At 39.0% G+C, this 15,814-nt stretch overlaps 1 protein-coding gene across 1 annotated transcript in view; it reads right to left on the minus strand.

Moving 5' to 3' along the window:
• The window catches only part of LOC127356471 (ras-related protein Rab-26-like), a 54,151-nt gene that overhangs the window by 22,981 nt on the left and 15,356 nt on the right, over positions 1-15,814 (minus strand). The window contains exons 3-5 of the mRNA XM_051388246.1: positions 8,780-8,821; positions 6,956-7,022; positions 122-174 (exon numbers count right to left, since the gene is read on the minus strand). Of these exons, the coding sequence (XP_051244206.1) occupies positions 122-174; positions 6,956-7,022; positions 8,780-8,821 (162 nt within the window). The remainder of the gene's footprint in view (positions 1-121; positions 175-6,955; positions 7,023-8,779; positions 8,822-15,814) is intronic.

Raw genomic sequence — 15,814 nt, forward strand, 5'->3', positions numbered from 1 at the left:
AATGTCTGTTCATGTAAAGTATTAAAAAAGTGAGGGAATCTTGCAGAACGCATTCAGAGGTTTCTAAGCAGTTGTATAACTATACAATTAGAATAAACAAAGAGCAACAAAAGTAACCTACCTGTATGTTGTCAAAGGATGATTTGTTGGTGACGTCATACAGCAAAAGCAAAGCTAGAAGAAAGTAGAAGAACAGTTTAAGTGTATTGTTTTAAAATTCATGACTGCAAATAAGTTTAAATTATAAAATGGTTTGGTAGACATAATTCTCAGTTTAATTGAGTCTTTCACCCTGATGTCTCAACTCCCTTTCAAATCAAATTGTTTAAGAGTTAATTTTCATTCTGGACACATTCATTTCTCTCTCTTGGCCTGTCTAAGTCCTGCATCACAATTGGAAAAACTCAGAGACCAGAGTTAAGGCTTGGTCTTGACTGGTTTCCTTTTTCCCCAATTAAAAGCACTGCTACTCTACAAGGACTCTAGGTTGTCCTTCATTTGTAAATGAATGTGAATACCAATATAACGATAATAGTCCAATTAAGGCATTTGCATAGTCAGTAACCATTCTTCCATGACCAAAAGCTCGGAAGTTGTTTAACAGTTGAGCTAATATCACAATATGTTTCACATATGTTTGTTTTTCCACCAGCATCAGCTTATCATTATTTAGACACCAAAACTACACTGATGTCTGTTGAAATGGACAGAATTTGTTACACAGGCCTCCTACATGAGGACTCCATAGAGGACCCGCTCCCTCTGTAGATAAAAACAGCTCATTCTAAGGTAATGAAAACAACACAACCGTTCTTATATTGAGGTGATTATACACTAATGAAAACATACATACAAAAAAGATGTTACACACTGGACCTTTAATCTGGCAAACACATACATTTACATAAACAATATACTGTATGTATAATTTTGTAGTATTCACCTTGACAACATGAATGAATGATACAACATGAGGAAATATGAGTGAAAGAGCATTTTAAACAGCTTATGATGCCTCAGTCCATGTCCCTCTATCTGTCTATGGAGCAGCTTGCCCAGGGAGTGCAGGTACAAAGGAGAGTGCAGCTGAGAATGGAGACGACCCAGGAGAGATGAGCATGATGCTGCCTGACAGCTATGTAATAAAGCTGAGTTCTGCAAGACCAGTCCTGGAGGTGTTTCTCACTCTTTTGCTATCTGTTATCACTCAATAGCTGAAGTCAGGACACAGGGAATCATAAACTGATGCGACTGTTGCTGAGTGTGTGTGTGTGTGTGTGTGTGTGTGTGTGTGTGTGTGTGTGTGTGTGTGTGTGTGTGCCGATTCTCGAATACCTTTCCTGCCAGCTTGTATTAAACATCCTTTCCAAAAGCCGTTTTCTATTAATAATGTTCCAGTATTTGTAAAGGTCAGCCTCAATTGTTATTTGTAAAATGAGCTAATCATATCAGTCGTTTGCAATTTGTCTAAAATATACAGAACTTTAGTTTTCTTTTGAGCACTGGAAACAATGGATTCAATCAAAAAGTCTCATTAAACGCGAAATTTACTGGCAAATGGAACAGTGAAATTGCAGTTTGGAGGAAGAGATGAACAGAGATTGCGAGCACAGAAAAGAGAAAGGCTTGATGAGAAGAGGAAGAACAGAAGCTGGAATGGAAAGCAATACGGCAACAAAGGAGGCAAAACAAAATTGGTGAGACACAATGGCAACAATGAGGAAGAAAGATAAAAACAAAGATGAAGAACAGCAACGCGAATTTGACAAAATAAACTTCAGCACAAACACTTTGCATAATTTTCAGTCTCACATCTGTGATTTCCTCGTGCATCCTGGATTGCTTTATAATGTCATTTTCAATTTGAGCTTTAATGCTTTTCATTAAATTATACAGCACATTATGAAGCAGAATGTAATTACAGAGTTAGTACATCACCACACATTATTGCTAATTAAGCCTTTCTTATAAAGTTTAGGAAAAGTTGCCAGGCACTCAAATAATAGTTTTTGTAAATATGTAATTTGTTAAAAAGAGAACATATCATTTAGTGTCTTTTAAAAGATTAAAAAGTTGATGGTTACCCATTTTACCATTTCCAATAACATTATCTGTGAGGTGGTAACCATGGATACCATTAGAGCTTGATGTTTTGGGAATGACTGATCAGTCTAAATAGCTTATTTATATGCTTCAAGCCATTTAAAACATGTTTGACCAACAGTCATGGGCACGGCCAAAACCGATTTAAAATGGATTCCTGTAAATAATACCAACTAGAAAAAGATAAGATTGCTGCATAAATTTATAGCAAAAATAATTTAACTACATTTCAAGGTAGTCAGTTGTTAGTAAGGGAGACTGTTAAATTGATTATGTTGTATCCCGACTTCATAGAAGATTTTTGTATTCAGCATTTAGGTGCTGCTGGCTGAAGCATCTTTTAAACGACTAGGTTCTACAGGAGAGAATGCAAACAAGATTTCACAGTGGCCAACTGAATAAAATCTAATTCAGATTTGAGCGGAGCAACAGAAGGAAATCTATCTGTATAGAGATCAGTCATCATATTCAGTCATCATATTATACATACATATTATTATTATATTATTATAAATATTATTAATATTATTATTATATACTGTTATTAACAATAACACTACCATCATGTCATCAGTACTATTACCACCATATTGCAACTATAACTCTTTGCACCTTACCTACCTATTTATCTTTTTTTATCTTTTCTATCTAAGTATTTTATTCTATTGTTGTATTTTATTCTATTTTAATGTACCTGGCTGCCATGACGACCCAATTTCCCTCTGGGGATAAATAAAGGCTATCTATCTATCTATCTATCTATCTATCTATCTATCTATCTATCTATCTATCTATCTATCTATCTATCTATCTTATCTATCTATCTATCTATCTATCTATCTATCTATCTATCTATCTATCTATCTATCTATCTATCTATCTATCCCCAATATAGCACAGGTGCCTTTGTCCCCGAGAAGAGACCCCTCCATCAATCTGAGATGGGACAAATTAATGCTTATGCAAAACAACTGTTTGAAAGGAGACTAACGGGCATATTGTGGGAACACAAACCGTCTACCATCATGTTGATTCTTTTTTTACTCAGAAAACTGGATGAATTTGAAGTGAAATGTTTTACAGACTTATTTTTATATCCAACAACTTCTCCGAGCAAACTTGTAATTACATTTCTTATTTGTGTTTTGTCTGTTTCTTTTGTATTATTTTTCTCACAGTGGGTGCCACAGCAGACACAAATAGCTAAAGCAGGGTAAGCAAAAAAAAAAAAAAAATGGAAATCTTGAACTGCAACTATATAATTACAGAATTTTCACATATAAATGAGCTGAAAAATATCTCATGGCTGTCTACACATTTTCTCCCACATAGCAGATAGAGTGCATATTCACCAACATCTAAAATATTCCTCCCCATTTCTCTCTCTCTCTCTCTCTCTCTCTCTCTGTCTCACTGTCCTCTTCCTGAGCCTCAACTAACTCAACTAAGTCCATCCACCTTCCCACACTCATCCTCTCTGCCTTCAGCTCAGCTCTGGCCCCAAAAAGTTCTGGCAGCAACAGTTAGCGCCTTTCATCATATTTCACCTTGGCTTCATGGAGGAATGTGTGTTTGCAGGTCCAACATTGTGTGTGTAAATGGGTTTAAAGTATACAAATATATTGCTGTACTGCTGGCAGGATTGTGCGATCTGCAAATCTTTTATAGTGTCATAATGTCACTGTCAATGACTGAAACATAAACCTTGTTGCATATAAACTGTAACAGTAATAAACCATGAAACAGTTACAGTAACCCGGAGCTGGCCCAAGTATTTTTGGGACTGAGACGCAGAATTTGATTTGTGACCATTAGCAATAAACACAGTACAGCTTCCTAGCCCACAAATTATCATAATTTATCGTTAAAAACTTGAGGTCTTGTCAAAAACATTGCCTCGTGCACTTGTGCTGCTAAATTTGGCAAAATGGAGTCTGGTATAGTTCTGTAACATTGTGTACTTCGAGCTGACCAAGAGTTTTCTTGTATAGAAGATGTCCAACCAGCCAATCAGTTATAGGGATAAAATGTGAGAATGAACAAGTTTAACCATAACATTACTAATGTAGTGTTTTTAAATTAAATACAAGGTGTGGGGGTTGCTCTGGGCGCCACGCATGGGGTGCAAGCTCTACTAGATGAGCTTTGCTGCAGTAGCCGTGGGTTTGACTCTGGCATGTGGCCCTGCTGCGTGTGCCCTGCTTTAGCTCAGGGTAAACCGTCTTCAGAACCCTACTCTGATATGATTTTAGACACAACAAAACAAGGCCTTTCATCTGCAGCAACCTCACTGTGGTCAAATGAGCCATCATTTACAAAACCCAACCCCAAAATTAAAGGGTGAGTCAGCTCACAAAAAGAACACACCTTATATTTCAATTTTAATTGTTGTATTTTAAAACAAAAATCAAATAGCCCCTCATTTTTGTTTTCTTATACATTTTTCAAATGACCAAAACATACACAGACCAAAAGTGGTAGAGAAAAAGAGCAACAAACTATTGATGTAAATAATAATTTTAAAAATATAAAAATCTGAAGACAGTGCACTCTTAAGAATATCTACCTCCCTATGATAATTATTATTACTCCTGTGGCTCTGGTGGCTTTGACCAGGGGCTGGCTGGCATTCCACACACATACTTTAATGTCTACCTACTGCAGCTTAAAAAGGGACAAGAGCCACTGCAGTTTACTTTAAAGCCTGCAATGTCTGCTTGTGTTATGTTCACTGTGGGAATACAAGGAAGGACAAAAGTACACTTTGCAGAAAAAAACTTGAGTTTGTTTTCAGAGTTTATGGGAAACACACAGGGACTAACAGTCAAGAGTTTACACAGTGTGAAGGTAAGCAGGGAGATCAAAATGTACGTGCTTTTGTTTGAACAAAATAGTGAAAGCTGGGGAAACCACAGGAGCAGACCCTTTTGTACAACACTTCAGAGACTTCAAAATCTTACTGACAGTCTGTTGCTGAAAAAGGAGTTTGTTCAGGTAGTCAAAGTCACAGTCAGCTACATTTGTAGGCTTGCAAGTAGGTGTGCAAGTGATGAGTGGAGTATTTTTTTTTTACTGTGGTATCGCCATAGGGCCACCAATTAAGTTTGATGTTCAGATACTATCCTAAATATTATTTTTATTTTTCTCCAGAAACACCAGAGGCTATTTCTAATTATTTTCTTACTCCATCTCTTAGAAACAGACAGGTGAGAAGGTGATCAGCATCGTCACATCTCTGATGATGTGTGCAGATCCTTGATGTAATGCTGTGCTCTGTGGTGTAGATAGTGCAGCTTATCCAGCGATATGCCTCATGGCAGTAATGGAAAAGTTCTAGAAAATTCTGACACTGAGATGTCAAAGGCTACACTGTGTGATGTGGTTTTCAGAGGAAGATATGTTCCCGGGCGTTGTGCCTGAATCTGGCCCTGCTAAAGTCCTCGGGGTCTCCTTTCTCCAGGAGACAGAGACAAATAAATCCTTCCATAATTATGCAGGCTAACCGCCAAACCATGACATGCATAATGAGGATAATACACAGACACAGATCATTTACACTCAGGAGTATGCATGTACTCGGTCACCCACACCCACTCACACACACACACACAACCTGTCCCTGCTCAAGTTGCGTAAACTTAAACAGATTATACAGACACACAGATCCAAACAGCAAAACTTGCCTTTGATCACACAGGGATTCCTGACTGCCCAGAGATTAAAAGACCAAACAAGGTGATGCATTCTCCATATATATGAGGGGAGAAAATGACAAACACATACTGGAACATTGCGTGAATATCAAGTACCAAAAAAAAAGAGCAGAGCCACTATCCCCCCCCCTCAGAGAAAAGTCAGTCCTGATTGGAATGCTGCTCTGTGTGTGTAGAAGTCCTTCAGTTCTTCCAGGTGGATTTCATTTCAAGCTGTTATTTACTGAACCACTTACTGTTGGCGTATGTTGTTTAACAGTGAGAGTGTGGATCTGGGAATAATGTCATGAGAAAATTGTATTTACACTCTTGGGTGCACCTAATCCTATTAAATAGCTTCATAGTTCTTGGCTTTATGATTAACTGTTGATAATAGACACTGTACTCTGTATGTGTGAGTTACTTATTTAACATAAACTCACCTGGATGGTTGAAAAAAACCCTGAAAGATGACTAATCATTATTGCTCAGGGTCCAGGTTTTGTGCCTCATACACCCAATTATGTGAATTTGATTCAAGCTATTTACTAAAAGCAGCTCTGCCTTGATTACCAGCTTTGTGAGAAAACAATGTGTTGCCACTAAGTGCTCTCTAAATGATCGTGCATGCCTAATAATGACATCATGATGAATAAAAAGTACACATACACACATGCAGACTCATACACGCACCCATCGGTGATGACTGATTACAGATCATCACAGGGTCCCATAAATCCTGAATGTGTTGTCCTTCAATCCCAGGAGAAGAGTTATAAAACGTCAGCACTTGAGAATACTGCACAGTGGAAGAAAAATCTCATCCTAACCTTCACACTAACACGGCAGTGAATTATAACGTGTATGAAAACTTTATTTTCATGGCAAAAGCGGTCTAAAAAAGAACCCTCAATTCCTTTTAACCTTAATGTGCACAGGAAGAGTGCTCTATGTATTTAAATGTACATATTTTAGAGCTTCCTATCTGCCTGCCACAAAACACTGATGTAACCTACACTCCATGTATCAGGATTCAAAAAAACATGTGAAGGATAGCAGCAAATAGAGATTGCTTTTTAACTCAGAGACAAAAACATCTGTAGTACAACAATCTCAAAACTATATGCAAGTGTGTGTGTGTGTGTGTGCGATTGTCTCACCATGGGCATCACGGTAGTAAGCATGAGTGACACTGCGGAACCGCTCCTGTCCAGCTGTGTCCCAGATCTGCAAAGAATAACAGGGGAAGGTAATCACTGAATAGAGAAAGAAGTTGCTATCTTTTTAATAAGTCCTCTGTTTGCTCAGTCATGCTGCTGGAGCTCATTGTGAAACCCTCCATTCAGTGTACTCCAGGATGAGTCTGGAATATGGAAATGAGATATAGAGGAGTATTGAGGAGTCCTTTGTCTTATGAATTCAGTATTGAAGTTAATGTTTTTTTTTAAGACTTAAGACAGCGTGTAGCAAGCTGTAAATACAACACTGACAGTACCACCATGAAGTTGTGATGGCTAACATCTTAGCAAACAGTTACACAGTCGTCTTTACTTTACTCTGATTAATGTAAATCCAATAACTTATTCTTTTTAGCTCAGTTTTTTGGTCTCCACCAACTCCTGAGGGACATATCTTTAGCTCCCAAATACTTCGCCATGTTCACCAGATATTGGCTTATATGCTATCTGTCTGTCATTTGGCGATGGGCAGGTAGCATACAGTGGGTATATCAGAGCTTTTCTGCGAGAAACAAGATTGATATGAGTGATGAGAGTGAACCAAAACACTAAAGTTGCAGGCTGTTGTAAAATCAAAAAAGTGAGCAAAAAAGATGCTAAACACTGTAGAGCAAGATCAGGACTTTGTCACAACAAGCAACCCCTTTTACATTACTCATAGTAATTTGATCCATTGTTCACATAAAATATTAATATTGATTATAGCAGATTTAAGGTCACAGCACATATTGTATTTATTATTTTCTCCATTATTCGTAATGTTTAGCTCAGTCTTGGTCATGATATTGAATATGAATCAGCCGCGGGCGATGCCATTTGTCCCATTCTCCAACCTCAGTGGAATAAGGCTAATTCCTTCTTTTTCCCTATCAGACACCTCTGCCTCTCACCATAATTTGGCTCCAGTTGCAATTACAATTTCTTCTCTTACTAGAGCAGAGCTGTGCAGGTTGACTGAACCCTGCACTTGGTTTTTGTATCAACAATTAATTCCTTACATTTTTTCTGGACCCTCTCTCTCTCTCTCTGAGACTTGTCAGCTTTGATGGTGGTTTGGCCTCCTGATTGCCTCCAGGGGCAACCGTCCCCCGGGGATCCGAGTGGCAGTAACGAAGAATGGCAATTACAGGAGGAAAAAGAACTCTCTCCCTGTTTGTAGGCTACAGGCTGCTCTGCAAACTGACGTGGAGCCAATTAACCCCAAATGAATACATCACAGGGCAAAGGCCCACTCCACCAGCCTCCGTCAACCCCTAATTAAGATCATTAGGGATGATTCGAATAATTACTCGCTCTGTTTGACAGAAATATCAACCATACAACAATGCTGGGTTGTTCTCAGTATGTGCGCTGGTTCTCAAAACAGTGAATGAAGTGCGGAGAATGGAAGAAAACTCAAAGCCTAATGGAAAGTATTAATGGAGATGGATGAACCCTAATTATCTTTTAGGTGCTTTTTGTATCAAGATCATAGATTGTCTTCACAAAATAAGGTCATAGACAGATCTCTACTTCGTCTTGTACGATTAGGCACATGCATTAGCTAGCTAAAGTAAATAACAGGCACTGCTAAAGCTGAAAGGGGTTTTAACTTGGAGACAAGTGGGGCTGGAAACAGGATCTGACAGGTAGCTACAATATCTCAGGGATTAGAGCTTGATTCTTATTTGGTTGACACCTTTCCCCTTGATGACGACTCTCATAAACAGTTATTTGATGATTGTCAGGACAAATTTAAGCTCTTACCTGGAGCTTCACCTTGACTCCATCAATGTTCAGCACTTTATTCTGGAAATGAAAGCAAAAAATCGTAAGTGACAGTGCCTAAATTTAAACCTTTTTTCCAACTAGCAACAACGTTTTCAGTGTTTCCGCATGAAACAACTTCAGGTGAGTGTGTGCCAGTTTGTGGTCAGACACCTGTCTCTTCCTCTCATCTAACAACCACACTCGTCTCTCCTCTCTCCATCAATACTGCATGTCTCCACCTCACTCTTTTTGATGAAGCCTCGCCTCTTTCCTCCAGAGGATTAACCCCCTACGCCCTCCTCGCCTCCCTCCGCTCCGTCTCTTAGGGATACATTCCTCTGATCTCGGCTTCGATCAGCCCCACCACACGGCAGAGTGAAGCTCAGCCATTTGAATGTGCACCTTCCCAGGTCAGAGGTGGACTCCGTCTTGATGGCTAGTTTCACAAAGGTTAAACAACCTGCCATTTCATTAAATTCAGTCTAAATGATGACAGGATATAGTAAAAAATAACTTAACTGTAAATACTAAACTAAATGTAAAGTAGAGGCACTCTCAATGCCACATAAAAAGGTGCCTTATGCCTTTAGGCTGTTTTTTCCATAATAAAAGAAAAATAATAATTATTGCCATTTACAAAACATTACAGTATATATTGGAACAACTTGTCTCTGTAGCCCTTTTTCACACAAGACAGATGTCAAGAACTGACAGATCAATAAGTTTTGAGGTGTGAATCTCCTCTATGCCCTCTGCCCTTCACCTCATTGATCAACATCACTCCTGTTCCAACAACTGGAGGAGCATTACATCATATTGATCTACAGTACTAGAGCAATGCTCCACTTCCACCCCCCCCACATGTGGAGGAAATTATGGCTGCAACTAATGATTTTCTTGATTAATTGATTAATTATTTTGTTAATAGAATATTAGAAAACAGTGAAAAAAGTTTAGATTAATTTTCTTAAGCCTAAGCCTGGTGTCTTCAAATTCCTTGTTTCATCCAAACATCAGTGCAAAACCCAAAGATATCCATTATGCTCATAATGACAATTCTAACATGTAAAATAAAGACTGCTCTATATGAAGTGTTAAAATTACTTCTGTTATGATTTGGCACAATATAAATACCCACTACATACAGTACATAGTCATAGTATATCTGTACCAAATTTAATTGCAACCCATCCATTAGTTGTGGACCATTCTACTACTTCACTACAAACCAAAAATGTTAGTTGTAGTGTTGATCAGTAGTTAGCTCTCTAGTCTCATGACAAAGCATGTAATACACAAGCACATTCAATTGTAGAGGATAGTGTGTTTTACAGGTTTTGCCTCATCTGGGCATTAAAGGTACATGTGCGTAAGAAGCCACAGTACCAGCAGGTGGTGATAATGAAAATGTGAACGTATTATTAAGAGCGACAAAGTCAGTGTAGGGAGGAGGTCAGGGTGGATAGATGAGTCAAATGCAGGAAAAAATGACTGGAACAATTTAGCGATTATCAAATTGTTGCATTGATTTGGACAAATAGATCAAGTAATCATTTGAGTTATAAAGGAATTTACAAATCATATGCATTCCCATTTTCCGTGAGCTTAGCGGCTGCTGTAGAAAAGAGGAGGTCAAGATGTTCTTCAGTGACCCACATGTATGCCTCCCGGTAAGCCAAAGTGGCTTACATCACCTGGTGCCACGGCAACACTCAAAAGCCTCCCCCCAACCATCATCCCTTCTAGTTTGTTCCTGAGAGCCGATGCTAGCCTGCTAATTCCCCCAATCCCAAAGGAGAAACAAAAGATATTCAACCCCGACAAGATGCTGCTAATCTGCCAGCAGTGCACTTAGAAATAGATGCAGTCTTTGTTGACGTGTTCAGTTGATTTACCTCCCAGGGAGTTACAAAGGAGGAATCTCATACATATTCACAGGCAAGTCGAGCTGCAAGCTAGTTTGTAAGTGTGCTCTGATAGGAATCAGAGTCTCAAAAGACTTCCTCCCTGTTGTTGTTGTCACTAAAAACAACCCACAATGTGCTTGGAGGCTTCATAAATATTTAGTGACCCAGAAAAAGAGGCTCATGATAGCACCGTGGTGGGGATTTTGGGTGGTTAGTTAGGCTTGATTGCACAGATGATTATGTTGGATTTGTTAAAAGGAAATACTTGAAATCAGCCAGAACAAGACATAAGAACACAGATTTAATGAGCACTGAGAGTGTGGACTAAGCAGGATAAAAAGTACCTGAGCAGCTTATATGACTAAGTCTACTGTGGTAAAACAGGGAATTAAAGTATTGTAGATTACAGGCTGTCAATCACACTTCTAGCAACACTTTGCTTTCAAAACTTTCTCAACATGTTACAAGCTGACACAGCTCTGCTCTGTGTAGTTACAGTTTACTTAAATTTACAGAGGGACAGCTGAGAAGCTTGTACCACTTTCAGGTCAATTTCATTCTGCGTGTCCTAGCAAACACCCTCAATACAAAACACATCTTCAAATACAAACTGCTCTACTTACCAGCCAGACACTAGATGTTAGCCATTTAATGCCCAATCTTTTTCCCCAAAGGTACATGACTGAGAAGGTACAGTCAGTACAGAATGAGTCTAACAGCACTTTACAGGGATCATAAATTACAAATGCACGAGGAGCTTTCAGAGGGGCCTGTGAAGTGTGAGTCGATAAAACATTAATGGCAGCGGTGTGAGGCAAAGAACAGGAGCATGTGGGCCACAGAAAGGTTGTGTATGATACACATTCACAGTATTGATAAAAACAATGAGAAAGAGGCAACTTGCTGCCATTCCTCAATGTCTTTTCTATTGCTCCGAGAGTTCACTGGTGCATCCGACTGCCTGGCCTCAACGCACACGTCAGAAATCAAAGCAATGGGGGGAAATAAGCTAAAGAATCGAGGGCAGGGATATACAGAAAGGCAGGGCTCTACTCTGTAGTCAAACCAACTCCCAGCTGTCAAGTTCTCTAAGTCGTGCTGACACAGACATTATGCACACACTCGCACGTATTGTACCCACAAACACACTCAACCCTCTCACTCTCCCTGCATGCAGAGGAGCATTCATTTTATTAGCTGGTTTTGAAAGAAGTTTGGGGATGATTATGAATTTCCCCTCTTCACACTAAGTGGTGATTACAGTTTATGTCATTTTATAATCACAATACTGATATATTTCATGATACAGTACATTTTCTCAAATCTCAATTGAAAAACTGTCTGTATAAAATGAATAAGATGAGAATGCCTGATTTTTGTTAATCCTGAATGAAATATCTGATAAATCAAGATAATTAAGACATTTACCTTGCATTTAGGGGTTTGTAAAGCACTTTGCAACATTTGTTTAGTACTATATAAATAAAGGCATTACTATTATTATGTCTTCAGTCAAGTAATAACACCTTACACAAATCAGAAATATCACATGAATAGCTTCCTCTGTATACTTAAATTTAGCTTTTATTATTGGTATCGCTGCAAATTCATATTTATATTCATTCAGATCATAATTAGCCTACTACTGTATAGTTGTGCCTCAACAACAATCAGACATATGATGTGGTGTCAGGAAATTGATTCAGGCCAAAAACGATCCTCTCAAATACTGTATTTACAGTCACACCTGTAGGTAAGTATAGCATACAGCCTGCATTCATAAATGCTCATGGCCATGTGTCAGTACTTAAATAATAGGTTATTATTATTATGATCAGACACAATGTGCAAATTTGAATCTTTAAATAAAATGTATAAAATAAACCTGACATCTCTAGTTTAAGATGCAGAAACCAGACATTTCCTTTTCTATAGTAACTGGTAGTTAGACATTCTGTGAGAAATACATAACTGCCTAAATATCGCCTCTCCTCTCCTCGATACAGCTTTGTCAGCATTTTCAAACCACAAGACACTCTTTTACGAATACTTTCAATTAAGATGCGCTGGATATTCTCCTGGAGACAGAGATAGCACAAACAATCACTTCACACCAGACACACACACAATGCACCCTATACAAACTATGGGACTCGTTCATTGATGGGCTATACTTGCTGACCTTAGCTCATGTGGTAACAACGTTTTTTACTGGTAAACTGTATGCTCAATTTGTTGGAAAGTCGTGAAAAAGACAATAAATGAAAATATGTTTAATAAAATACATATTAGTGTAATGTTATTTTATAATAAAACACTTGTACAAAAGAGTTATCAGTTATTATATTGTGTTATATATATCATACCACTACAATTAAATGTTAATTGATAAACATTATTCTGTGAGTTCTGGGAGGAAGAAGGGCTTGCGCTCATCAGTGCAGTTCAGTCGCTCACAGCTCTGACTGAAAAAGCAAAGTCTGTTTCTCCAAAACAGTTCTGACTGTGCCCTCAGTGTAATAGCCGGAACCTTCCTGTTATTGACTTTCTCACTTGAGTGACCTGGTGAAGTTGAAAACAGAGACTAATTGAAAGAGCAGTGGGCCTTTGGGGCCGTTCACGAAGACAACTGCACTGCTGCAAAACCGCAGACTTCCCCATTAATTTGTATGAGACCAAACCAGGGGTAAAACAGGAGGGCTCTTGAAAAAAAAAATGGTCCAGGTAGAACATCTTGTCGTGTGTACCTTGTATTAATTTACTGTTTACCTGGCTAACTTCCCAGAATTGTGCTCCAAGGAGTATACATTTGACAGTCTGTTCTAAAAGGGAAAGTTACTGATTTACCTGGAACATTTGACATCAGTCCATGTTTCAGATTAAAGCTGTTTCCCGGAAGAAGTAACTTGTTCATATTTGATCCTTTACCTGTAACCTGCAGCAATATGCTCACACTGACGCAGACACTTTCTGTGATCCAAACCTGCCCTTGGGCAGTAAATACGCACAGACACACTCACACAGCATTTTCTGTTGCTTTATCACAGATCCATTATTCAGCTGAATGCTGTGAGGGGGAGCCTTGACCTGTCTGAAGCTCTTCCCCAGGATCTTTTCACACACACGATACAAATCAAAGGGCAACACAACAGTATATGGTTGTGTGCATGGTTGCTGTGACCATGTGTGGTGGTGAATAATCTCCTGTGGCTGAATCACAGGACAGAGCAGGCTGTGGGGCAAGATGTTGGCTGGAACCCCAGCATTTCTTGTCTGTTCTCAGATTTCATGAAACAATTTTTCCAGTTTTCCTCCCCTGGCGTTCAGACATGGATATATAAACGTGCAGTATAAAGTTAGCTACTATATAAGCATGGCCAAATTGAAAATGTCTCGTCATCTTTCTTCTCTGCAGTCCCTCTCATTTTTCTTAGAGAAGCACTGGTATTTATTTTGGTCCAGTATCACAGACTTCTCCGAAGAATATCTGCCAACGCATATGCTGCTCAGATTTATTACAGTTTATCTCAACTGCTGAGACACATTTCCTGATATCATGCACTGCCTTCTCAAAACTATTAACACCAAAAAACTACAACTTACATAACGTTAATTACATTACATAAATTACACCAGCCTGGTATTTTTGGAGCAATGGCCGTTTGTTTTCTGGCCACAGGTACAGCTACATCACCTGTGATATTAGTCCTGGACAGACAATAAATTAATCTATCCCTAGATAGACTTCACTGAAATGTTCTATTGTGCATTGCAGCTGGAGAATGTTAACTGAGTTAAGGTAGTGATGACTGTACTGACTGCTAAAGGCGGCAGTAGCTCAGTCTGTAGGGACTTGGCTTAGGAATCGAAGGGTCACAGTGTGAACTGGTAGCTGGAGAGGTGCTAGTTCCACTGTCTGAGCACTGGCCTTGAGCAAGGCACCTAACCCCTAACTGCTCCCATTGCTCCACCAACTCTTCACATTTGCATGTCTATATAAGCCCTGTGTGTGCATGATTGTATTTTGGGCCTATGTGTGTGAAACACCGAGTGAAAAATAATTTCCCCACCGGGGATTAATAAGTACATCTTTTAAAAGATTTAATAAAGCAGCAAGATTTAAATAGCACACATTATATCTGCTTCATAGGATCAACAAAAAAATCAGATCAGGCTTTTGAAACAAAAGTATATGGGCTGTTTACTCCATCCACCTGTTATCCTTCTCCATCTCCGCTTGCTTCATGTTTCTTTAGCATTTTTATGTGTCATCAGCTTCTAGCGATGTCTCCCATATTTCAACAAGTCACTCTACACCTCTTTCATACCATGATCAAATATTCATGGTGCTCCTCAGGACTTGCCTCTCTGGATCCCAGTGACATTAGGGCAGCAGGTGGCAAAGCTGCTTTTCATTAATTACAAACACCTCCCCATAGGCAGAAATGAACCCCCACCCAACACACACTCAAACGCACTCACAAATTTACATGTGCATTTACACACGTACACACTCACTTGGACAGTCATTCAAGTGAATCTGAATGCTTGACAACCTTTAATTTAGCAATGGCTGGGGCTTGTATATCAACACAACAGAGCATCTCACCCTTAATTATAAAACCAGACACACAAAAAAAATTACTGTCACAGTCACTGACAACCGACAAAAAAAAATGCTTTAAGTTGAGGTCAAGTATAGAGTGCCTGTTTTTGTGTGTCCAACTGTGCATCTGACTCTCATTGCACCTCCTACTTCATCTTAATTCAATTCATTTTTCCAGCAGAAAAAAACATTACTGCCACTTGATGGCATGATCAAGCTTGGCACTTTAATTGCACCCACTCAGAGAAGGCAGGCAGGCAGACAGGCTGGCAGGCGGGAGAGTGGATAATGGAGAAATCAGTCAGCCATCCCTCCACTCACTACAAATGAGAAAAAAAAAACATATAGGAGCTGGAAACAAGTGAAAGACAAGATGCAAAAAGGCCTTTGTGAGTGAGGTGATGGACTGTCAGTGATATGTACAATGACAGAGGAAATGTCAAAAAGAGATTTTGGAGAAGGAGATGCAATCACCAAGTCACAGCTTGATTTCTATGATGGGTCCGTTATCGTCCTCTC

Source organism: Dicentrarchus labrax, unplaced genomic scaffold (genome assembly GCF_905237075.1).
Source record: "Dicentrarchus labrax unplaced genomic scaffold, dlabrax2021, whole genome shotgun sequence".
Taxonomy (NCBI): Eukaryota; Metazoa; Chordata; class Actinopteri; family Moronidae; genus Dicentrarchus; species Dicentrarchus labrax.